Source organism: Vidua macroura, chromosome 3, assembly GCF_024509145.1.
Source record: "Vidua macroura isolate BioBank_ID:100142 chromosome 3, ASM2450914v1, whole genome shotgun sequence".
Taxonomy (NCBI): domain Eukaryota; kingdom Metazoa; phylum Chordata; class Aves; order Passeriformes; family Viduidae; genus Vidua; species Vidua macroura.
In genome coordinates, this window is record NC_071573.1 from 64,028,786 (window position 1) to 64,055,348 (window position 26,563).

Below are 26,563 nucleotides of genomic sequence, written 5' to 3' on the forward strand. Positions count from 1 at the left end.
GCAGCTAATCTGGTTTTTGAGTCACTTTTTTAGACATATGCTCGGTAGGCTGGCTTTGCAACACAGTCTGCCAGCTGTTCATTTAGCCAGAAGAACTTGAGTGAGACACAGGCAGATATGACAGATCAGGTCTGCCGATCTAAAAAACATATGCGAACATTTGACTTCTTTGAATGACAAAGAGTAAAGACAACAACTTCACAAATGTAGGGAACTGCTCCTTAACAGAGTGGTAAGCCCTAATAATCCCCCTTTTTTCTGACCTTATTATCTGAGACATGTAAGGAATGTATTTTATTCTGTTTGACTTCTTTATAATAGAGTTGCTTTACAGTTTGAAAAACTTTGACCTAACTAGACCAAAACTGTCTTATTTAAATTATGCACAATGATGTGGTCTCTTATGTTCTTGAAACTTAAATCTGGGAGAAATGTCCACTAATTTGTCTAAAGGACAAATAGTTTGTTTGCCCATAGTTCAGGTAGAATGAACTCATATTAAATAGGAAAATCAAATTTTACCTTTGTCATGATTCATAAACTGGAAGGTATACAATTCAAATATTGATAATTCTATTAGAAGATTCCTGTTGATCTTGATCTCTCTTTTGGCCTGTAATGTAGTTACAGATTAACACTATGTGTGTGTATTCATACAATGTCCAGTTCAAAACATGGCAAAGAGTCTCTGTGCTGGCTTTAATGGGAAATAAACCAGGCTCTTAATTTTTCTAATGGAAAGTAAATTTCTTATTTATAATACACCTGTTACTATCTAATTGGAAATAATTTTCCCCAGCTACTGCATGTGTTATCATTCTGTTTTTCTTAACTAAAACAAGTACTTCTGGCATAGCTTTTATTTCCTGCACAACATATTCTTTTCTTACAGAATGTGCACACTCACAAATGTATTTGCTGTCTGAATGGCAAATAACTGTTACCTTGTTACTATAAATGGAAAATAGACGTTATAATCAAAAAGCACATTCTGCTTTTAGCCTTACCAATTTATGGTTCAATAAAGTGCAGAATTTCATTTCTGAACCCATATCAGAATCTAATTTACAAAAATATTCTATATATAATTAATACCTTTGCGGCCTTCAGAGTAGCAGGCAAGCAAAAAAAAAATTGAAGTGAAAACCAGCAAGAAATCTATGAAGCCTGTTTTCCAAGTTTAATTTAGAATGGCAGAAAAGACATTGCAAATTTTTGTTGAGAGTAGAACCATATAATTTCATTGTTCTAGTTCTTATGTAGCTTCAAATACATCATCAAAAATCCAACTGTTTTCATTCTATTCAAATCTGACCTCGTCTAGCACAATTTAAGTATTAAATAAATGAAGACAGAACACTTACTTAGGACTGAATTTTCTACCATTGTGAATAAGTACTTTTTTACCCAGCAGGTAGTCCTGTTAGCTAATGACATCAGAACAACTATTTGAAATGAGACCAGGAGTTGATTTAGCTCAACACCCTCTCGCCATCAATGGCCAAAACAAAATTGCTTGTTTGCACTTTCAGTGCAAGATACTACATGAAGTGTATGTGATTCCCAGAGCTGCATAACATAGCTTTTAATTTCTCACCCTTTAGGCTAAATTACATATATCATTACACACTTTGCAGAGTCTGACCTGGACTATTGTCTTGCCATTTTCACTAAGTAGAAAAAAAATCAAGGTATCCATGTTATAGATAATTGTGTTACTGTAAAAATTAATCTAATGGTCTTGGGATTTCATTTTTTAACTTTCTGCTTAGTCTGTACATCATTTGAGTTGCATTTTTTAATGAGATAATGACACAGAAGAAGGATAACATTAATAGTGAATTGAATGAAATCACAGTTAGCAAAATATACAGGTTTATTTTTATGGCCCTAATACCATTTCAAAATTTTACCTTGGTGTTTCATTTTGGCTTTTTTTATAGAAAAAAATATAGATTTTTTTTTTAGAATAACCAACACTCTAGAGACTTTTAACTTTAGAATATCTACATTATTTCATCAAAATATCTGGTAGAAATATCTCTGAGTTTTATGCCAGAAATAAGGAAGATGGACTTTCAGGCAAAGCACAGATAGCAGTAATCTCAGTCTTCAATCTGTCTTGATGCCAACATTATACAAGTTTGCCTAATTGAGGCCTCCACAGAAAAGATGGAAAAGGACAACAGAGATACTTTCACAAACTTCAGGGGCCAGATTTTAGCTAAGTTCCTATTGCTTTAAATATTCTCTGTGATTGATATTTACCAGCATAAAAGGGGAAATAACTGTATTGGCTTCACTGGAAAGTTAAGGAGTAATGGTTTTGTTTTGATTTTAGACAGATCCTAGATAAGGATTTTATTACAAAAGTTTGTTTGTAAAAATTGCTAAGCAGTGTCAGTAGAGAGTCTTTAAATTAACACTGTTCATTGCTAGCTCTGATTATTTTGGATGATTACTGAAAGAGTTATATGACACAATAGTCTGTATTAGTTATGTAAGTCATTATATTAGCTAATGGTTTAATATTCAGATTTGATTTAAATATTTGCTTTGAAATTCCTTTTTGAAAATTGAAATTCATATTTCCTGAACATATCTCACTATGTCTTTTGGCACAATAAAAAATAAATTTCCTCTACAAATTTCTGACATATTTCACGGAAAATCAATTGCAATAGAATTTGCCTCAGCTTATGATGCTTAGGGAACTACATTTTGGTTGGTTTTACGGTGTTAAATGAGCCTAAATTTACAAAAATATTTACTCACACACATAAAAATAACAAATGTGGCTTTGTCCTAGGACATTTGTTTTTCTTTTGAACTCCTATTTCTGATTCCTCAGTTCAGAGCAAGCATATACACTTACTTTGTATCTTTACTCTTTATTACCCACAAAAATGTTCTGAATTTTTTTCACTTTGTTCTGTACGTTATCTCCAGTTGCTGTTTCCTTAAATGCACAACAATAACTTGGATTAGAGACCAGATATAAAATGGGAGTGGATTTTATACTGCAGGGAAAACAAGTGAAACAGAAACCCACATGCACAGCAGTTTTTGTCCCAAGTGGGAGCTGGTGAGCTCAGGAGTTCAGTGAATCACAGCCTGGGAGCTCACAGCAGCAGTTTTATGCTTGTGCTGCAGGGGCTGCAAAGGCAGCTCATCCCCTGCCCCTGCCCTGCCACATCTCTCTCTGGGATTACTCTCTCTCACACACAGAAGACATGCAGGTGGTAGAGCCTTTTTTCTCTTGAAAACAACAGCTGTGTAGCAAAAGTCAAGAAGAAAAATCCAGCTGGAGGGCTAGTTCTTGACATTTCACTTCCTTCTGCAGAACCAATAATGGTATTGGGTACAGCTGCCAAGCTCTCTGTTTACCTGAGGAATGTTGTCTTAACATCCATGGAAAATATTAATTTGGTTTTCAGTTTTATTTCATCTGGGATGTTTTTTTTTCCAGAAAAATGCAGAAAATGAAATGGCACAAACTTTAGAAGTTGCAGCAATTAAATTCTTTTGTTTAGAAGTGGCCTAATGAAGTTAGTGAACATTTTCAAATGTCCTTCTGCTTCTTGGAGTTATCAGTGAAGCCATCTGAAATCATTGTCCTCATAGAGCAGGTGCCATTGTCAGGGACTGTCATCTTTAGACTGCCCTAGATGTTGTTTCCTCACTCAAACTAAAATTCATTTTCTGTCTTTGTCTAGTAGGCACCTTATGGTCTGAATTTGCCCTGTCTCTTAGTGGGCACTAAGTAACCTAAGCACCTTACTTAGCTAGGTAGTTTCCCTAGGTTTGGTATACAGTCAGTGTTTAGTGAGGGTGACTCAGCCCTCAGAAGAGGTGCAGAGCCTTCCAGGGGTGTTTATACCAAATATTAGCTAAATGAGAAATCCAGGGTGCCTGTGTTCCTTAGCTAAGTGTCCCATTTATTAATCTGGGGTGGACAGTGTAACCATTGCACACTTCAATACAGATTTCACTGAAATTTTATGTCTAAAATGTCACTAAGAAATGAACTAAATTCTGCATCACAGCTACAAAAATATTAAAATAAGCCTTTTTGTTTACTTCTAGCTTCCTCAGAGAACCCACATGAACACAGTAAGTACCAAGGCAATATAGAATATTGTTATTTTAACTTTCAGAAGGAAGGTGTTTCCTTATTTTTGCAAAGTTTTAGCAGCTTACGGTGGAATTCATCAGCGCAAACCCACACAACACTTTGACTTGTGAGACTGGTTTTCAATGGCTCTTTCTGTTAATGCAGGACCAGGTGTGTTTGACAGGTTCCAGGTTGCATGGAAACTGTTTTCCAATTCAGCTGAGACCCACCTATGCCCTTTGTCTCCATGACAGCTTTGCACTGGGAAACAATCAAGGGGACCACAGATGGAGAAAGGTCCCTGCAATTTTCTGGCCAGGCCTCTGGTCCAAGTTTTAGAGGTTTATTTCTTGGTATGCTGCAATGCTCACCTCGTGCACAGCTTAGACTTCACAGCTACACATCAGAATTAAACATACTTTTAACATTCCTCTGAAATATTTTCTGTCTCATAATGTTGGGATTTGGATAGCACACTGTTTTTAAACAGCACAAAATTGCATGCACATTATATTGTAATATGGAATAATACCCATTATTGTTAGTGCCTCACAATATATTTATGGGATCCCCATACCAGCTAACATGAAGAAAATTATTTCTAGTCCAGCCAAATCCAGGACAAAGAAAAACATGGAAAGCTTTTTTTCCTTTTCCTTTATGCAGGGTATTGAACATTTATTTGTCATTCTTCACAAGAAAATCCCACTTCTATTGTAATAAAAACTGCCATCATTTCTGTATTAAACATCAAGGAGAAATTTTCTATACAGAAGATCAGTGATAGCAATCACAATTAATACTAGAAGCAATTAATCATTTTAGAAATTCTATTCTATTTCTAAAAATCCACAGAAAATAATTAAACCACATTAAAAAGTTTAAAAATAATTTTCATTATTTTAATTTTATAGGGAAAAAAATAGTTAAACATTGTTTCTTGAGAATTATAGGTATCAAAAAATTCTTCACAAGTCTAGTGGGAATATGTAATGCAAAGTCATCTTTTAAAACTACAATGAGAATCTTTTATTTTTAAAATCTTCTAAAAATTAAAAAGCCTTCTAATGTAGGGGTTCTTATTTTCAGAGCATGAACGTGTCAAACGTGAAAAAGCTGTCTCTCAGACTAAGCAAGGTAGGTTTGGTAAAGTAACCTCCATATACAGCCAGATCCACTTCATAAAGATATGTGTGGTCTGCAAAACTTGGACACTTCCTTGAGCTAGGCACAGATGTTTTGCTTTGTGCCATTGGGTTTTTTCAGTGTCTTGGAGAGGAACAAAAATGAGGGTGACATTTAACTGAAAGGATTTGGCTGTCAGTTTTTGACTGTTCTTGTGACTTTTCTCACTGGTGTAGTAAAAAGCATTAGCAAAACCCATTTCCCAGAGTGTGAGGAAGGAGTGCTTTAATGCCCTGCACTACATCAAAGATGTGCACTGGGAATTAACCCTTCTCAACCCTTTCAGTAAATTAGTTATTACATTAAGTGAGTGTGGTCCCCCCAAAAAGGAGAAGCTACAATCTCATTGAGTACACACTCTGCAGTAGAGTCAGCCTCCAGCTCTTGAAACTCAAAAGTAGCAGGAGCTGCACTAAGAATAGCAATACTAATCCTGGACTGACTGTGTACTCAGGTAAACTGTAAGTAATAGCTGGCTGCAGTGAGCAGGACAAAGGGTCCCCCTTTCAAATCAGAGCTCTGTTCTAATCATGTTTTTTGAGGAGGAAGGTACTCAAGGATCCACAGCTGGGTCTGGTGTGAATTACCAAGACTAAGAGGGAAACCTCACAGAAAACTCAGCTATTGATGCTCAGCTTACCATCACTCCTAAGTAGTTTTCGAGTCCCCAGTCCAGAATTAGTGGGGCCTAGAAAGCAAGTATCCATATCCCATTGACCTTTGCTGGAAGTGCTGCTGTTTGAACTTCACGTTGAAATGAAGTGCTCATGAATAAGTGATTAAATAAACCATTTAAACCTTATGTGTTCAACAGTAAGCAAGCAGGCTTTATTTCATTTTTTGTTTCCTATTTTTTTTAAGAAATAAATTTATCCTCTGTATTTAGTACTTTTCTCATTCATTTTTCTAATGTACAATATTCTACCTTGTAAGTTAAATACTTTCATAGTCATTTTCAGGTTTCTGGAAGCCTCAAGGATCTGATTTAGTAAAGATGTATTGGTTTTGAGTCAATAGGGAAAAAATATTTCTCTTCTTCTTTCTAAGTCATATAAGCCAAGCTTTTTATTTAACTTATTGATCACTTTTTGTGTATTAACAGCTAGCAGAATGCTAGCTAATGCACTAGGCATTAGGTGAATTCAGCCAAGGCAGGAACAAGGAAGCCAAGCTTGGTGGCCACAGTGGTAGCCAGAAAGTGGGTTGCCTGGATGGGTGACATGACCACTCACCTTTCCTGCTAAATGAAATCAGTCCTGCTGCACAATTTGCCCAATCTCGTCCACATAGCAGCAGCAAAATAAATTGTCTTGGTAGGGCATTCTCAAACATCAGAGCGCTGTGTCACAAACCAGTATATTGGACTGATTAGGATTTTACTCTCTCATACTACAGTACACTCCAGAGCCCAAGCCCTTGGTATTTAGGTGCTTGAAGGGAAAAAAAATAGGAAAATGCTTGCTAAATTTCCTTTAGCATAAAATCTCTATTCTCAGATGATAAATGGTTGCTTTGGAGAACAGTGGCTGTTTTGAGTTTCACTTCATGACTGGAAGTATTAATCTGCAGGCACTGGTGGTAATAGTGCTTCTGCCTGCTGTGTGCCAAGGAGTGCTCTTGAGCTAACAGCTTGAATTATAAAAGCTTCATTCTGTACAAAACAGTGGCCTCCTTTTTCACCTTGATTCAGTGCAGCTTCAAACCATTTTTCTTATGCCTCCTGCCATCAGACTTACAACTATCACATGAAATACTACGGAATTTCAGAAAATATATTGATCCCATAGAGAAAAGTTTAAATTAGAGTGTTTTGTGTATGTCAGTGAAAGAAAGCAAAGCAAGGGAATTCATTCCTGATGTAATTCTGCTGCAACTGCCTGCAATACACAGAGAAAATTTTACAGCCTTATTTTTTCCATTTAAATTAGGTACATCAGAGGAAAAATTAATATTAATGCTTGTAGGGCTACAAAACTGGAACCCTGCAGAGCAAATAAATTCCCTTCAATGGAAGATTTCAGAATTTTAAACTTTGGGCTTACTCAAAATCAGTATTTTTTTTAAATATTCATAACATTTATTTTTTACTCTTTATAGCTTTATGAAGTCCTCAAAATTGTTTAATTTTTTATTTGAAAGACTCCCCATGGTAAAAAAAGAATACATGAAAAATTAGAAATATTACTTCTGTTCTTGGCAAAATAATATGTTTTATCCTCATCATATGGTTTTTTTTCTGCTTTTCCTCATATTGAATGTGGTGAACAGATCAATTTTATGAAGCTTCCTGATGTCTTGAAGTGTATTCCCTTATAGAGACTGTTCTCCTTAAGTCTGGATATTCTACTCCTTCAGTTTCCCTTCTGGCTACAACCAGTGGCTGGAAACTCAGAGAAAAAGCCAAGCAGCCACCACCTATAATTCTGCCAGGGTGTTCTCCAGTGGAATCAGAGTGTTCTCCAGCAGAATCAGCAGACCAATATTTGCTTAGTGGTTAGGTTGCAGAATAGGTAGATGAATGTATACGAAAGAATTACTGTGTTCATTCCCAGATGAATGCAAATCCACATGCCTGTCCAATTTTCAAGATAAATTCATTCTGGGAAGAAACACTGCCCCTACTTCCAAATGAATCAGATTTGCCATCCACTCACAAACTTATTTCCTTATTTCCTCACAGACTTGTTATCCCAGAGTTACAAAGAAAATATTGCTGTACATTCTCAACAGAATTAGGAAAGGAAAAATATCTTATTTAGTGTTCAAAAGAGTCAGGATTATATCCAAAGAAAGAGAAGCTTTTTTATTTTTACATGTCAATCCAGGGTATGTTACAGGGCCTTTGTTTAAAGGCAGCATACCAGGTTTTCTTCTGTGTTGGTATATAGAAAGTTTAATGTCCCAGTCTAAATTAGTGAAATGCACTATTATATGTTAAAGCTCCTCTAACAGCAGAAAAAAAGACACTTTCACTCAATAAGTTGCATCTTCAAGCTGCTAGTTGTGCTATAAAACATTTCTAGTTCCACAGACATTCACAGCATGGAGATGAGATTTTAATTCACAGCTTTCATAAGAAACTGACAGTAACAATACCTGAATAAGGGCGATAAAAGTGCCCTAAACTTAATACAAATTAAGAGAAATTAAATCAACACATACCAGAAAACAAATGAAAAGCATAGCAATGAAGAGCTATGTTTAATTTCCAAATAATAGAAAATATTAGTAACTGGAGAACTTTATCCCTCCCTATATTTGACCCCATCAGTACTGATTTTCTTCCAGAAACAGACCAAACAAGCAAGAGAAGGGGACCAAGAGATATCTGCCCAACCTGATCTCCACACAGTCATTGTCAGCTTTGATCTGATGCCTTCCAGAGGTCTTAGTGGAAAGGAAGGTTCCAGAGGTGGATGGCTGCAAACTGCTTTCAGCAAGAGGAATGGCAAATACAGTCTGACCATGTCTTAAGCACATTTAAGAAGAATTTAGGAATGTATATGATTGTTGAAAGGTAGAGGTTAGGAGAGGAGCTTGAATTTAATTATGGAAAAAGACATAAAATGGAGTAGAGATACAAAAGGATGAGGTAGGGTGAATTTAAAATCAACCAAACTGGGCAGAGTAGAAATCTGAACACAAACATCCCAGTTTCCACCTGACTGGGATGTTGGGAAGGTAAAACAAACCCCACTTGATTAGAAGGTGTAATCCCACCAATTTAGTCAAAGAGGAAGTTCAAGTCTGGTGGCCGATGTTGACATGAGTCCACATTATCTGAGAATTGTGCTGAGCAAAAACACAGGCAGCTCAAGAGCATGTGGGCTTGGGCAGTTTTTACCACAAGATTAGCAGAAGTTCAAGGCTGCTCCAAGGTCTTGTGACAGATGCCCAGCTAGGTCTAGGTAGGCTTGTCCAGTAGCAGGTGGCATGGACTGCCATTTCAGATTGTCCCATGTTCCCTCTGTGAGCTCTTGTGTGCTTGGGCGTCTCTATATCTTTTTCATCTTCAGAGTGCAGACATAGGTGGATACCCCCACCTACGTTTGTAGTTAGGCAGTCTCTAAAGTTCTAGAGGGCATCTAGAAGTTCTTAGTGTTGTTTAATACCAAAATACCAAACTGCTGGACTTAGACACTCAGGCAGGTGCTGTTGGCAAAGATGTAATGGATGCAGGAATAGGATGGCCTCCACCTGAGTGCCTGCCTGAAAGACGCTGAAGGGTATGCGGCTGTTTTCCAGCAGCTGAGACATTAGCTACAGTAATTTACTTTTTCCATGAACATGATCTCACCTTGCAGTCAGAACTCATAATGCCTACATGCTGTTTTGCAGTGCTATAATGGGATAATTATGCTGTAGACAGGCATTTATTTTGTCATTGTGAACCATATGTATAATATCACCTATAGAAATATTTATCCAATTATATGAACCTATGCTAACACATTATGATCTTAATGCTGCTTTCATGATACAGAGGAGAAAATGAAACAACAAAAGACTACTCCCACTGAGAAGTCAGGTAAGGATAAGTGATTCCCTCCATTCTCTCCTGATTGATGGCGGGGGGGGGGCATTAAACGCTATTCAGCACTCATCTAGTGCAGTACATTTGCATTGCATTATTTTTTACAGTGTTTTGAAATATGTAACTGATAACAAAGCAAAACCAGCAGAGTGGAAATTTCAGTTTCTACTAAGAATTGTCTTTCCAATGATGAAGACAGGTCAAGGCCTTTCAGCTCCTTAGCTGCTTGTTCCAACCTCTCATTAGCCAGAGCTGGGCTAATGAAATGAGGTATAGCTGTAAATCAGACCTCTGAAAGGATCCCAAATATGAGGATAAATTACCAGATGGATTAGGACTTTGGATCATTCCTATGGAGAAAATGATTTTGGGACTATACTCTAAATCTTTGGGTTTTATCTGTGATTAAGATTTTTTAATGTAATGCTGACAGGAAAAAAAAATCATGTAAGAATGCATGTTCTAGAAGCTGTGAAGAGTCAGACAAGGAATTATAACATTCTCATCATCACTGGCAGTCAACACAAAGCTGTCTAAACTTTAGGGGTTCAAATGCTGTGCATCCCTGCACAAGTAGGGGAAGCTAAGAACAAGTGAGGACTAACTCTGATAAAATGCTTGAATGTTAAAAAGAAAGGGGGGAAAAGAGTATATTTTTTCTTCTTTATGTATCTAACTATTACAATTTTACCTCTTTTGTCTTCTGTAGCCCAGGCAAAGCCAGCAAGTATGTTATTCTTTCCTTAATCAGAAAAATTCCTTTAAAATTGTTGGATATGTGTATCCTTTTTTACTTTAACATAAGAGAGCATGCCCTTGGCAATTTCTAGTTTTGCTTAAAATTATAGAGTCTTTATCACCATGTCTCCCATTCCTTTCATTTAACATAATGTGTTGTCATTGCTATTTAAAAGCTCATTTGACAAAACCAATTGCTTCAGTGCAGGAGTGAATTCATTCTACGCTTCCCATATCAAAAGACCCATCAACAAAAATTCATATAGGAGTTACAAGTCTTTTAAAATCACTATTAAAAATCACCTGGATTGAATAAATGTTCCTGCTAAGCTAAAAAAAGAAAAATAGAAATTAATTTAATATAACTGCATCCTGAATTCTTCTCAGTCAAAAAGGACTCAAGAGAGTCAATACCTTAACTTACCACACAGCCTGCTCGTTGATTTTCTACACCTTTGACACCTTCAGAATGCAGATTTAACTACAATAATAATAATTAAAACTGCCATTAATTGCCCAAATAATCTAATTATCAAAAAAAGTCCAGATATGGGAAATTAATCACTCTTCACTGAACTAATTTTTCATTCATGCTTCAGAAAAGCATTTCCCATTTGAAATTCCATATGATGTCTTCATCTCAGCATTTCTCAACTTGTCTCCCCACCTGAAATCACAATTACTAGGAGTTCAATTATTCATCTGAGTAGCAGAAAGGCTGAGGCATACTGCCCTTTTTTCAGATACCATTCACATTTTCAGCACTTTCCACTTTACAGCATGCTTTTGGGTCCTCATTTCTCAAAAGAAAAGTGATGCACAGTCCTTGAGCTGTGGGAACACCACCTGGAAACAAGGCCAGCAGAGCTGTCCATTGATTCCACAGCCATAAAATATATTTTGGCCCCAGCTTCCATCACATAGCTGCTACTGTGCTATGACATCTGTGGGGTGGTTTTTTTTTTCTAAGTCTGATTTTTGTTTGCTAGACCTATTTGAAAAAAAAAAAAGCTTCTTCAACTTTTCTATTTCCAGCAGCATAACATAAATTATAATTTTTTTCAGTAATAATTATGAAGTAGAAAGATAGGAGGAAGGGTGAGGAAGCAGACATGTGGAGATAAGATGCATTTTCCACACCTAAATATAATTTATTTGTATGTAATAGTATGTGTCTAAGACTTTGGGAATTCCACTCAAGTATATCTGAATCAAGAACAAAGGATGAGTGAATGGTTGCTCTGAATGAGTTTAGTCTGTACTCTTCTTTCCAATAATCAAATTTGAAAATAGATAAAAATTACATTTCAGAAATGACATAAGACCCTAGTAACTTACTTCTTCCTTAAGACACGTGCATGCCTCTAAGTAGCATTAATAGTAGCTATATTTGGGAAGGTGTGTGCAGTACTATATGAACTTTGCTATTTTCTGGCAGATCCCTCAGTGGATAATCTTTTAATAACCCTTCATTTATGGGTTTCTTTTTCAAAATAACAGCATGAAACAAGAGAAGGGAAATGTTTAATTCTGAAAAACATACTTGCAATCCTTCTTACAAAAAAAAAAAGAAAAATGTAACTTAGAAACATGATGGCAATTTTGTTATTCTGTTGTTTTTTGTTTAGAACATGAAGCAGTTAGACATGAAAAAGATGTCCCCCTTACAAAACCAGGTAAGTACTCCTGCATTTTATTTTTCATATTTGTTTTGAAAATTTTATTTAAAGAAATAGTGAAATACAATTGCATATGACAAATGTCAAAACCGTTGTCCTGTAATCTATTTTGATGTATAGAATGACCCTGACATGCCGTACCACAAACTGAACAGCACAGTACATTCTTGTAATGTTGCTCGTCATTTTAAGATATAGATATATGTACACATCAAAGGTCAAATTTCTGCCTCTGTAATTCCATTGATGTCAAAGGCATATGTCACCAAAGACTTTGAACTGCTTTCTGAAACTGCTTACTTTAAATGGTTCCATTTTGCTAATTATTTGTGGGGGTCTGCCTTTTATTTGGACTTCACAAAACAGTTAACCTCCCAGGATGAGCAATACTTAAATTTTCATCCATTGCAGGCATCATATGATATGGGATTTAGATCTTAATCTGGCACTATCCATAATCTGTGGTATATGTCTCTGCTGTCACAGCTCATGCACAGTTGCACTTGCACATGACAGAGCAAAATTGATGCTGGTATAGGAAGGAGCATTCCTCAGTTTCACTGTAGACTATCATCACAGGTTTAAAAAATGTCTGCTCCAGGTTTCTTCATGAAAGGAAATAAGTGAAGATTTAAAATATTTATTGTTAATATTAGTCATCCTTAACTCTAGCAAAACAATTACAGTAAATGAGAGCACCCCTACTAATATCATTCCTTATTATATTGTTATTAATTACTGTGAGATCAGTAAAATTGTGGTTTGATATGTGGAAACATATAGAACAAATAAAGCCATTCTCTGCCATAACAATATTATGCCAAACCTGACTGCTTTGACGATTTTTCTTTCCTCTTTTTACTTCCCAGTGAAACCGAAAAACACTGCAAGTACGTGTAATGACTTATTTCTTATGGAATATAAGCCTTCTTTTCAGATGCATGTTCTCTAAATTTGCATTTTTGCAATTTTGTCATGTTAGATAATGCTATTTTCTTGCTTGTACTACAGACACCCTTGTATTCTCTCTGCTTACTGACAGCCAAACACAACAAAATCAAGCACATTTATAATGCAATATTGTGAAGATGCAAGAGTCAACTGTTTGCAATTTTTGCTCTCTAAAAAATAACATAAATTACAGGTAGCAAAACTGATATTCTGGTGGGTTTAGATGAGTGTAGATGTATAATTTATATTTATGCAAATATACTGATTACTGAAAACAAGAAAATAGCATGTAGCATAACTGAATTAGACAACCTTTTCCTTAATTTTTTTACCATTTGGAAATTACTTACATCATTAATTCACTAAGCACGTTGTTGGCCTTGTTCCAATAAAAGCTTTTTTTAATAAAAAACCTAAATTAAAGAATAGAATCAAATATTTCTAATTTAGATTAGTTTTAAGGAGGATTCAAGGGGATTTAGTCACACTGCAAAAACTTCCACTGAATTCATGGGATAAGGTCCTTTATAAGGTCATTTTTAAGGAAGGCTTCTGAACAGATGAAGATTGGGATCTATGCTTATTGTGGCATAGATTCTTGGTCAGACAAGAATTAGAAGGACAGTGTTTGTACTGCGTGCTTTGAATTGTGAAAATGCTGAAGCATGGACCTTCAAAGATTAATTAGTTGTTGCTTCTTTAGCACAGGATCTGTGGGGGTTTTTTGGTGCTGTGCCTGGCACATCAAGACCAAACCATGTGTTATTCTGGTGGAAAGTAAGCTGACGACAAGGCAAAGCAAAATGATTCACTTAAACGTCCTAGACCAGTCACCTGTGCTAGGTGCTTAAAGTTAGAGAGGATGAATACCTGCTCTTACACACCTGTAGGAAAACAGTGTTACTCTGAACCCCAGATGTAAAGTGAAAGTGTGAGCACAAGGCATCTGGAATGCGTGCAGCCGGGAAGAACAAAAGCAAACACCGCAGTAATGTGCTTACACTGAAGGATCTCCTTCAGCCCTGAACTGCGATGTTCCATTTTCAAGTTATTATTGCAAAATTATTACTCTCAGTGAAGCTATCCACGGGCTTATTTCCATTTTTGCCAGTATTTTAAGAAAATTTTGTTCTATTTAATTCTATTAATCACTTTTGTTCAGTCTTGTTTTCTCTGGATCTGTTTACTGACATTACTATAATGTCTCCTGCAGTGATTTATCTGAGAGACCCACTGATGGCACTCAGTACTGTTAGAGGCTCATCACAGATTTAAGTGACTAATTCCTTATGCTTTCCTCACAAAAATCACTGTCTACAATGCTTTTTTATCAAGAGCTACATTACCCTGGTATATTGTGAATATAAGGAATAGCCAGCCTTATAATAATAAGGAATATTATTATAATAATATTATTCATTATAAGGAATAATGACCTTTGCAGGGGGATGTTTGTACCACATTCTTGAGTTTATATTCTGCTGCTTGAAAATATTTAAAAAGCTAACAGTGCCTTTAAAAAAAAAAAAAAAAAAAGAAGGAAAAAACAGGAACAAGAAGACCTATGGTCATTTACAAAAGTAATTCTCTATACAGTGCCCCTTTTTGAGTAAACCATCCTTGAATAGATCAAGCTTAAGATTTTAAACACCAGAGCTATCTATTTTAAATTTATTTTCTCCACTTAAAGGAGAACACTTAGTTGGATCACTGCCTTCTTTAGTTATAGAGGTTTATATAGCTTTGCTTCATGTATTTCTTAGCCAGATGTACAGTGTACTTACCATACAAGCCATGTAGCTTTTGTGCAATTCAGTATAAGATGTAGCAATGGATATGAAATACCCACTGATTTTGGAGTTCAGGTCCAGTGGAATGTAAAATAAATTAATATATTTATCCTGGGCTGAATTCATTCACACATTGTATCTTGTTCAGTCTTACTGTAAAAGCAAATGTGGTTTAAGTTAGTAAAGAAATTGGATCATTAGGGAATGCAGGTATAAGCAGAAAGATAAGTCTGAGTTTGAAAACTACCCAAATTAATGACACAGACAATTTCATAGTAGTAACTTGCTGCCATGATCTAACCTGGCAGGCAAGTATACACCACACAGCCACTCACTCAATTTTAAAAGCAATTAGTAAATCATCTTATTTTTCACTCTTTCTGTTTTAGTGTACAGCAGAGTCTTTGACAGCCATTGACCATACATCAAACTTGAATGTGTAATGAAACAGAATTAACTCCCTGCATACTGATTAAAGAATCACAAGTTGTGAGACATTACCTTGAACAGAAAACAAAGCTGCTGGCAGATCTTACACATGCAGGAATACCAAACTGTAATTTGCAGTCAAGAGGAAGAACAGATAGGCTGATATTTAAAAATTACCCTAAGAATTGGCAAATTATATTCCCACTTAGGTTTATCATAAAAGCCCCATAACAGGAGTAATATATGTCCCAATGTTCTCAGAGTAAGTGGAAGTTTGTTGATGCATTGACAAGGGGAAATGGCCCTTACATTTCATACAACAGAGGGTCAAACCTACTGCCCTTCAGGTCAACAGTCTTCCCATACCTGACTGTCCAAGGAAATAAATTAATCCTATATTAGGGTAAATGCATGTAACTGGGCCCATCCAAATCCCTCAGTTAAGAAGTCAGAGCATGAAACTCTTTCCTAGATTTAGTACCTCAGAAAAAATCTTATTTTTTTCTTCTGAAAATGAAAAATCGTATTAATTATTCCATGGGTCACAATGCAGTAATGTGTCATCTTTAAGAAGCTATGAGTAAGATCATAAGCAAAAAGGTAAATATTAAAGGACTTTAGCATGCTAGCATTTAATAGCAGCAAAACTGGCCTTTGTTGAATGCCTGTGGTGCCTAAGCATTGAGCACTGACATTTACAGGTCTCCTTATGGGCCAAGACTTGAGTGAAAGTTTCCTGGGATGCTTTAGGGAAAAGTGATGCTTAATTGCTCAGCCTTCCTTTGGAAAAAGCATTGACTGAAACATTTTCACTTTGGTGTGAGCTCATGTTCATCTGAAGCAAAATCTCAGCAGGAAGAAAGTACAGAGATAGCTCAGTCAAAGAAATACCCTTAAATGTTTTGTGATCTTATTCCTTTTTTGTCCTGCTCTAAGGAAAAGAGGCTTTCTTTTTTCTTTCAAATTGTATTCTCACATAAAACTGGGACTAATGAAGTAGTGATGGGTAAAAATTCTTGGATTAAAAGTTACAATGTAATTAATTTCTTTGATTTAAAATGAATGATGATGATTTACACCAGAGAATTTCTATCCATTGGATGGACCAATTTTCATCAATTGTCTTAGGTATTATAATATGCTTCTCTTGTGCTAGGTCAAAATCTCCCAAGAGATTTTATTCTTAAAAGGCAAGTGAAACTGCTAGTGTGGAAGAAACACTTAGGGGTCAATGCCAGCTAGTCAAGGTCAGTGTCAGTCTTTGGTTGGGAAGGGTGGATGATAAGAAAAGAGAGGTAACAATTAAACTGAATACATTTTTTTGGAAAATAGCATAGTCAGCTATAACCTTAAAGGCACACTTAAAAATGAGTCTGTTTAAATATTTGTTTGCTGGAAAGCTTTGGTTGGCACAGTGTTTGCATTTGCAGGAATCATTATATGCTGGATTATAGTACATCAGAGTGAGACTCTTAGCTGTCAGTGTGAAACTCTACATACACGCCCATTGTTAAGGCACATTTGTTTGTAAATTAACACCCTGCAGAAAAGTTGCAGATGAAAGGGAGGATCTGTTTAAATGGTTGCTTGCCCTGAAGAAACATGATACTGAAATTCTTGTTCTTTTCCTTCCCTTCCCCGCCCCCTTTCTCTTCATTACTGGTTTTCCTGGAGAGCCAACAGCTGAAATCCCAACATCAGGTAAATATTGCATTTTTCTAGTATGCCTCATGGAAAGAACTAATGAGCATACCAGTGTTGATTAATGCATGTTGCTCATCAGCAAAGAACAGTGATACCGTAAAGCAGCATGGGTCAAGTGACAGCACTGCAGCTACAGATGTCGCTGCCGTAGGCTCTTCTTTCCATCTGATTATGTGATTTTCACTGTTCACCTTCTGCAGCAAGTTTTGGTGAGCTAGACACAGGTGATCCTCCCTGAAAGACTGGTTGGATGATGCAAAGTGCAAATGAACCATTTGAAGGCAGCCAGCTATTTTTCTGCTGTAGTCAACAGTGAATACTGAAATGGGCTCAGGTGCCTGAAGTTATATACTTTGCTTAATTTCAATCTGCCTTGATTGGTTGAATGGAGTCACAGACCAAATGCGTTTGCAGCTGGGGAAAAAGGATGTGGAAAAGGAAACAGCACATGCTCTAAGAGAATGTAGACTAGGAAAAACACCCTCCCAATAAAATAAATCACAAGCTATTGCTGCAGGACTTCTGAATGATCACATATGGCAGTTCTAAAGGTCCCTCTAGCTCCATATGCTGGGGATTTTTATTTGTTTGTTTCTTTCATATGTTTGAGATCACTCTGGGAAAGAGAGTAAGAAGCAAGCAATAGGCAGAGTCCTTCCCTAGTGTATTTTGGCAACAAACAAATAGGTAAATCTGGCAGTAGTTAAGGAATTGCAGAATTCAAGTGCTAAAGTCTTTATCAGGATTTTTCTAAACTACTCTGCAATCAGCAATATTCAAACAATTTCTAACCACTCTACACAAAGCCCAGAACTTCTAGTGCCACTAAGCGTAGCAGGCACTGTTGCAATATTACAGACATTGTAAACATGCTATGAGACACATTTACCACAGTAATTCTTCCAGGGAAATTACCAGTGAATCTTTACACAATGTACTCACTGTAAAAGCCCTGTATTTCTGATATCTGTTGCTTAACATTATTTCTTTGCAAATCTTTCTAGTCACAAAAAAACCAAAGACAACTAAGGAAAAAGAAGGTAGGAATTTATTCTATGTGTTCATATATATATAGAAGATCACAATAAAAATAGTATGAGATTGCAAATTTGCATGTTTGAGGCAATGCATGTTTGCAATTTGTTTGAGGCAACCCCTAAAATATCTGTGTTAATTCTCAAAGAATTCTCAAAGAATTTTACTTGAAAACTCTAGGTAAGATCTATTCAACAGTCAGTTTACCGAGTTTTAACTGTGCTACTTTTTCTTTGTAGAAAAAGCAACTGCGAAGAAACAGCTGAAAGATGAAAAAACTAAAGGTAATACAGGGATGAAAATCTCTGCAAACAGCAATAAAAATGCAAACATTCAGGTTTGGGGGATTTTATGGGATTAGAAAGAGGAGCTTTTTTAGTCTTTCTACATACATGCAAGTAAACCAAAATGATGAAATTGTACATAAATCCCCAGTAATTGAATGTGTGGTGCATCCTTTGCGTAGGAGTATCAAGGATTACATCAGCACATCCAGTCTGGCTGCAGCGGTGCCCTGCCTGTGACCCTCCCTGGCTGGCACAGCAGGGACCTGTCCAGCCCCCAGCACTGCAGCCCAGGATTAGCAGGCCCCACCCAGTCTGCTCTTGTGCTCCCTAAAGAGGTAGTGCAAAGTTCATCTCCGTAGCTTCTCTGGTGCCTTAGGTCACCCGCTTCATTCCTTAAAATAACTTCACTGATACACAATAACTACACAAGAAGCCCTTTTTTGCACACAAGACAGATTTCGTGATCACCCATATTCTGGCTAACCTCTTGGCCACAGCACTGCCTTGATTGTTTCTTCACAGTAATATGCAAATAGAGAAATGCTTTCTGTTATACCTCTAAAGATAATTAATAGCAATAAATTACAGTATTTTATTAGGTAAGTGATTGAAGACATAAATATCTTCTCTATATTGGTTAAATGCAAAGACTTGCATATAAAATTTGCACACTGAAATCTCAAACCTCAAAGGATAGCAATGGCGCTGGTGCCAGTTTACTAAACTACTGTCTAGATGCAGTTTGCTTATATGGTTATACTGGACAGAAAATGTATCTGTTTAAATTATTTACTAGGAGAGTCAGGCTTTAAAAAAATATATGGTTTATAGAAATTCTTATCTGAGAGATTATTCCAAGAAACAAACATGTTTCTTATTAAAATTTATTTCAGCATTTTGACCTGAAACTGTAGATTAATTTATTATCTATGTTTTTTAATGTGTCCCACCAGTAAAAGAAGATCCACGACATCAAAACCTGACATCAGGTACACGATTTTTCTTTATTGTAAAGGATTCAGGAAAGTTGTAGCTTGTTGTTTGGTTTTGTTTGGTTTGTTTTGGGTGTTTTCTTTTTTTTTAAGGGACATCACACTTGCAATATTTTCACATTTCTAATTCAAGTCTATGAAACAAGATGTGAGACAAGCCAGGCAAATCAAAACCATAAATCTTGTTCCTGTGAAGAATGAATTGCTGAAATGGTATTGCTTTATCACCTTTCTAGATTTTAAACATATATTTGTCTGATTACCTTATAAAACAAGAGGTCTCTAATTAATATTGCAGTATTTTCTCCTCATAGAAAATCTTTTCTGTAACAAAGTCACATGGGGAGAAACATGTTCAATTTGTTTTCTGTCGCATTAATAAATATTGTCTCCCATCACAATCTGACTCAACTCCATCAAAAATGGTAAATAAAGATGGGCATCTCAGGAGAAAATCTCCCTCCATTGTGTAATCATGTTTTTACTAGTTTACAGCAAAAGGAAATATATGTTCCAGATTCTTGACCAATATAAATTAAATTAATAGCTATGACTTCAGTGAAACTGCATTAATTCATGACAGACAAGGATCAAAGTCTTTAATCTCACCTGACATCTAACTGGTTTACACAGAAAATATGAGCTATATATGTGAATATGGTTCCTCCTAATGCAACTTTGTAGTCTTAAGCTACTGGTGAAAGTATTTCACTTGTAATTATCCAGACTACTTTGTTTTATATGCTTTTTTGACTTCTTTACTGTAAGTACAATAATTTAGAGTCCTACAATCATGATATAAAATGTGTAACATATGTGCAGTTATATGTACCTATTTATTTAGAAATATCTGTTTATCCATATGTAGAAACTTTAAATCATAGAAAAGTAAAAAAGATACCTAAGTATAAAACAAGTGCAGAACACTCTGTTTTCAAGGAAGGGAGAGTACAAATTGAGTGCTAAATAAAATTTGCATTTATTACCATGTGTATTATATGAAAGTATTTGCACACATGGCTCACTTTATTTTATAAGGGCAACTACATTTACAAAAAAGAACAGCTTTACTTTTTTCATCTTATTTTCTTTAATCAGGAACACAGAGATATGGAGTCATATATAGACTTTTATTCCTCTTGATTATTTTGTTATCAACTGACAGATACAGAAGGCAGAATCCATGCCATGTATTGCTATTTAATTAACACAGAATTTTTTATAGATCAGAAAGTGCTAATCACAATATATAATCAGTACATTAAACCAAATATTTTGCCATGAGAGAAAAGAATTCTTCTATGCATCAAAATCTCAAATTTAGTGTAAAACAAAAATGTTCTAAACATTTTCGCTAGCTGGACTTTCTCTTGCCTACCACTCTCCTACAAAGTTTGCGTCATTCAAAAACTGTTTCTGTGACTTTCATTTACATCACTTATGATGATTGTTTAATTCAGTTTTATGTTGTCACTGGGCAATTATTCTCGACTGGATGTTTCTCAGATCATAAGCAGTTCTGTGCAAAATCAGTTCTTCATAACTGCTTTGCAAACAGAACTTACTATGTAAGTGGTTTTAAAATACTCATTGTCCACCAAAAAGAATACTTAGTTTTCAGACAATGGATGAAAGGTTTCCAGAAGAACATCAAAGCAACTCTTTTGGATGTTGTTTTTCGGTATTTGCTCAAATTGAGAATTTAACCGTTTAGACCAAGTTCTAGGTGATGTATACTTGAATTGGAACTTGATAACTTTCACCTGTTCTGTTTGCAGATTAAGCCTGTATTTTTCCCCAGTTCCCTGAACACTAACTTTATTTTTCTGATAAATGAAAGTAGAAAAGGACTTACACATTCTGAGCTAATCTAAAACTCTAAATAGAAAATCTTCATTCAGCCTTCAAAAGCTGAATAGATTCCCATGTTCTTAGATTTTGCTCAGAACTCTTCAACCTTTCCCTGATATTAAAAAGCAATCAGATAAAGAAGATTAAGCAATTTTAAAAGCTGCATATAGCTGCAATTTTAGAATGCACCACATTTGAACAGAATTTTAAGCACGACTCTACCTTTCATAAATAATGGTGCGATGTAGAGTAGACACTAAATTTCACTCTCCTGTAGATCTGCAAGCAATTAATTAGAGTGCTTTCCTCTTCTTTTTTCTCTCCTAAATGTCACAGTTGACACCTGTACTGAGACTGAAATTTACCAACAGCAATAAAAAAGGGAATTCTTGGAACTTCATTTTTATTTCTATCTTATAACAAATGTATTTGCAAGCACACAGAAGCAATTTTTTTGACTTTTGGAATGAAATTTAAGGAGCGTAAAAATTCAACTTTCTAGTGAGGATTATCTGCCATAATCTTTATATGAACAGCTGTACACTTATACATGTTATAGGTTTTTCAAAGCTAACATCAGAGAAAGAAAATCTAAATGGATCAAAAGTTCATTTTATTTATCCTAATACCTTCCAACTGCCCTCTTGAATGAAAACTTTGGAACTGATGTATATTGCATTTATAATAAAGTTAGTTGAAGGGGTTGATGTTTTTACTGCCCACAGATGTGCAAATGTGGCAGAAATAAAGAGAAACTGTGTTGCAAGAGCATGAAAAGTGAGAACTGATTAAACAGATACTATTCTCACATGTTTTGGGGTTTTGTGGTTTTTTGGGGGTTTTTTTTTGTTTTGTTTTTTTGGGTTTTTTTTTTGTTTTGTTTTTGTGTTGTTTTTTTTTTTTTAGGGTTTTTTTTAAATTAGAAAAAAGTGTGGATTACTCTCAAGGTCAAGTGAAACCAAACTAGTCATGATAACTTCCTTGTAGGTGTGTCATAAATAGGCACATAATTTATGCATCTACCCTTACACATTATTAGAGGTTTGAAACTTACCTTTGATGTGAGAACTGTTATACTTACTGCTTAATTAAGGAACTTGTACTTTTGTGAAAACTGAAATTAACATTAAGCAGAGTTGGAACACTGCTTATATGAACACACTATGCAAGAACTTTTATGGAAGGAAAAGCACCTCAGCTAGATTTTTCATATACTTCTGCAATGATAGATATTCTCAAATACAATACCTATTCTCAAACATTTTCTAGCATAAAGAGCAATCATTTCATCATTGTATCAATATATATTCAATGCCACATATTAATCACCACATGAAAACCTTAACAACTACGGGGAATGAATTCATTATATGTATTATAAGCATGTGGGAATTGGTTTATTACTGAGGTTGTTTCAGTGCTTTGCCCTTTCTGTCTAGTAATATATTTTCCAAAGAAAAGATGATTTCCAAATCTGCAAAAGCAGAAGGTTTTGTTTGATGTAAGGTTTGATATGACAGCCATTTGGGACACTATGAAGGAGATTCCATCAGTGCTGAGGAAACGTAAACTTGTCAGCAGTGCAATGTGTGAGATTTTTCCCATATATAATTATTTTCAAAAAGAATAAGATAACTTCATTTTTTTCCTTGGTTATGGAGCATTTGAAGACTTTAGAGTAAAAAATTATCTTTTTCATCGTTTTGGAGTAGTACGTTTTGTCAAATTCATTAAGCACAAATACTGGTAATATTCTATAATATAGATGCATTGAACAACTTTAAAAATATTGCAGAATAGTCAAAAGAGAAGGCAAAACTTCATCTCTGCAGTGCAGATAGCTCTCACCTATAGACAGGTGATGAACTGCATATACTATATTCTCTATTCTATTGCCTCCCAGTCTCTGTGTCTCAGATGTATGATGGTTCTGATATACTCTCAGCAGCTTCTTCCAGAAATTCAGCTGCATGAACTTGTACTGACAAGAATTTTCACACCAGAATTCAGCAATAAATCATTAATATTTATGTTGTTGTTTTCTGGACATAAGAAAGTCTGCTGTTTGCTAGAATATCATTAGAAGGAACTAACACTCTGAGAAGTTTCAGAATTTCTTGTAAAAGATCTATTCTCATTTATTTACAAGACCTGTGTCTCTGTAGGTTTTTCTCATTAAGATTTTCATCACACTCCAGTACAAGAATTCAGCATTAGAGCGGGATGAACTGTGCACTAAGGATGCTTGCAGGACAGTCCATGTAGAACATCCTCCATTCTGTGGATATACAGGAATGTCTCAACATTTCATATTGGTCAGAATTGTGAGGACCAAGCCTGTATATGTAGGCCTTCCAACAATTTGCTATTAGTCATTCCATTATCCTGAAGCTGGCTTTTAAGCAAATACTTGGAGACTAAATCTCATCAGGCTTGTCTAAATGAAGACATGGAGGATTACTACCCATATAGAAGATGCATATGTTTAAAGAGCACATGCTAAATGCTGCAGTGGTCATTTATTAAGAACTAAGGTGACCTTGATTTTATTTAGTTTAACCTGTGGTGAAATTTTCACTGAGGCTGCTTTAATTCTGAATGAACATCTACACAACATTTTATATGAACTAATCAATCTCTTTTTAATGTACCTTGAATTAATCTTGCTCAATTTTTCTATGTAAAAAAGACATCCAAGGTGGGAATTTCAGCCAAATTTTGGTAACTAGGTAAAATGAAAACTGTAGGATCTGTCCTGGAACTGATTAAATGACACTGGAAATTTTCTAATAATTGTAATAAGTTTTAAAACTCAAAATTTGTAAAGACACATCAAAAGGAGAACAAAATGTTGGGTTTTATGTTAATGATGAGTTTATAAATAACCTCTCAGCATAGTGAGATTATAATTTAAATTATGAATTCAAGAGATTTTACTTAAATGCCCAAAGGTTTACGTTTTATCTTTCAAAACAAAACAACTTCACAGTGAAAATCTACAAGCACTTTGGTTTTTTCCACGAGATTCTTTAACATCTATCCCTTGCCCTGAATTATTTTTTACTTTTGGCTATATTTGGTAATTTAATTACCTTATCTTGAGTTTGTTTGTTGTCTAGATTTCTTCACAATTGGAAATTACTGAGATTGAATCTCAATTCCTGTCTGCCAGACATATTTTGAGTACAACCAAGCCACCTTCATCAGGCCCTTGACAAAATGCAGCTGTAGGTACTTTGCTTTTAAAATTATAGAGACAATGATAGATCCTCTATACCTTTGTAGTCATCGTGCAATCTCAAAGGGGTTAAGATGATACTCTTTCAAAGCCCTCTTCAATTGGAAAGCCTCAGTTTTACAGTTTCTATTTTCCGAGCACTATGGCTTCTGAGTTACAAAATAATGTAGGTGGAGTGCAAGCTGCTTGTTCCTCTCAATTTTGCACAATTCCAGATCCATCAATACAAGAGTCATTGGTACTGAGGTGAATAGACAAGACATCTATTTGATAGGTCTGTTTCTGTTTCAGAAACCTCTTTATGTAAAATACTTCAAAATGGTTACTGGGTAAAATAATTACAGATTAATTTTTATGCTCCCAGGCACACCTAGTAATGCATGGAGATGGCTCCTTTGGCTCATGCATATGCACAGCACTAAGTTTAATATTTGGAGAGCTCTGCAGTTTACACTGGAGAGATATTTCCTGTTGTCATTGAAGATCTGCTTGGTGAAGATGACTTCAAATGTGGGCGCTGGTACTCAACCTAAATCTTGCTCAAAGTGTCTAAGTCTACCCTGTTGGTCCGCAAACATTATTAGACCTCTCCCATTACACTTGATAATGTGCCCCATGAGCTTGGAGTGGTTTTCTATACCAAAAGAGGATGAAAAAAGTTCTACCAGAGAATACACTAAGGGAAAACTCACAGAGAGTGATCCCAGAAATAAAGGACATTTGGGGGAAAAAAAAGCCAATTGGAGGATAAGCAAAATTTTTAAATGCACAAAGTAATCAAAAGCTGTGGCTTTTTTACAATTAACTTATTAATTGATTCTTTCTTATGTTAATCCCAAAATTTATTTGTCTAGCAAATTATTAAAGAAACACCTATGTTTTCTATAAATGCAGGACAGATTGGTGAAACAAAATATACAAGAGTCACAGCCTATGGGAAAAGGAGAAAGACTATGAAAAAAATTTATGATTTAGCACACCAGTTTTGGTCTAGTAGAGAGAAGCTGTTTTGCTTAAATTTGAAAAATGAATCCAATTAGTAATGTTATTTATGCCTGTTTAACAATGAGTTCATTCTTTTCCCCTTAACTGGGTCAAAACATCATTTTAAAACTAAACTAATAGTCTCTAAACACTTGTAAATATATATGAAATTTATTTCAAGTCAAATGAAGTAAAAATATGTCTGTACAAGTCTCTGAACAATTTTGCCACAAAAAAAAAAACCCATAAACATCTAGTATCTTAGTGAACATTGTTATGTTCATTTTGCCCTTTAGTTTGACTGGCATATCTTCTTGAATCACATTGCAAGACGAGAAAAAAAGTGCATATTATGTATTCCCATTACATACTTTGTGGAAGTAAAGTTATATACAAAATGTAATTCTTCAGCATTTCTCTGAGCCAGAGATTATTTATCTTTGTTTCAGACAAATGGCCATTTCTTCAAATCCCTCTTCAGCTCTAGGAAAGTAATTGCTGTCATATTTTTTCATCAGCATAGGTTTTGTTTTTAAAAAATTATCAGCTGAAACCAGGCTTCCTGATATTGGAGTGAGTTCATGTTCCCAGACTATTGTCAGTGCAGTGAAATCCAGTGGAAAAATCCTAATTATGTAACACAATTTTTAAATCAGTGGCAGCAGATGTTGTGAAATATTTTAAGAAGACAGCCTATTGAGTTCCTACAGTTTCTTCCTGTCTTTCCTTATTTCCAGAACTGTGCAAATTCAGGGTGAAGAAAACATTCTAATTTAGCTCCATTTTTCATTGTAAGTAGCACACAGGCACAGATCTGATCTTTTCTAATCTTAAGCACTTAGAAAAGAGCTTATTTTCTCCATGGTAAATCAGAGAGGAACTTCTCCAATGGGTTACTCATCCCTTCAGAATCTGAATTGCCTCTCAGCCTTATGTCACATGGCTAGAGCTAAATCCAGAAGGTAGTGCCTCCAGTGCCTGTTGTTAAGCAGGGTGAATTTGGTTCTACCAGGGTTTGCCAGCAGTTCAAGTTTATCAGATAGTTCATCACT

The 26,563-nt window shown here is 35.4% G+C and overlaps 1 protein-coding gene across 1 annotated transcript in view; it reads left to right on the plus strand.

The window, feature by feature from the left end:
* The window catches only part of TRDN (triadin), a 274,790-nt gene that overhangs the window by 239,866 nt on the left and 8,361 nt on the right, over positions 1-26,563 (plus strand). Inside the window, 10 exon segments of the mRNA XM_053973292.1 lie at positions 4,087-4,113; positions 5,204-5,251; positions 9,783-9,827; positions 10,543-10,560; positions 12,200-12,247; positions 13,120-13,140; positions 17,095-17,121; positions 18,129-18,164; positions 18,399-18,447; positions 19,392-19,435. Of these exon segments, the coding sequence (XP_053829267.1) occupies positions 4,087-4,113; positions 5,204-5,251; positions 9,783-9,827; positions 10,543-10,560; positions 12,200-12,247; positions 13,120-13,140; positions 17,095-17,121; positions 18,129-18,164; positions 18,399-18,447; positions 19,392-19,435 (363 nt within the window).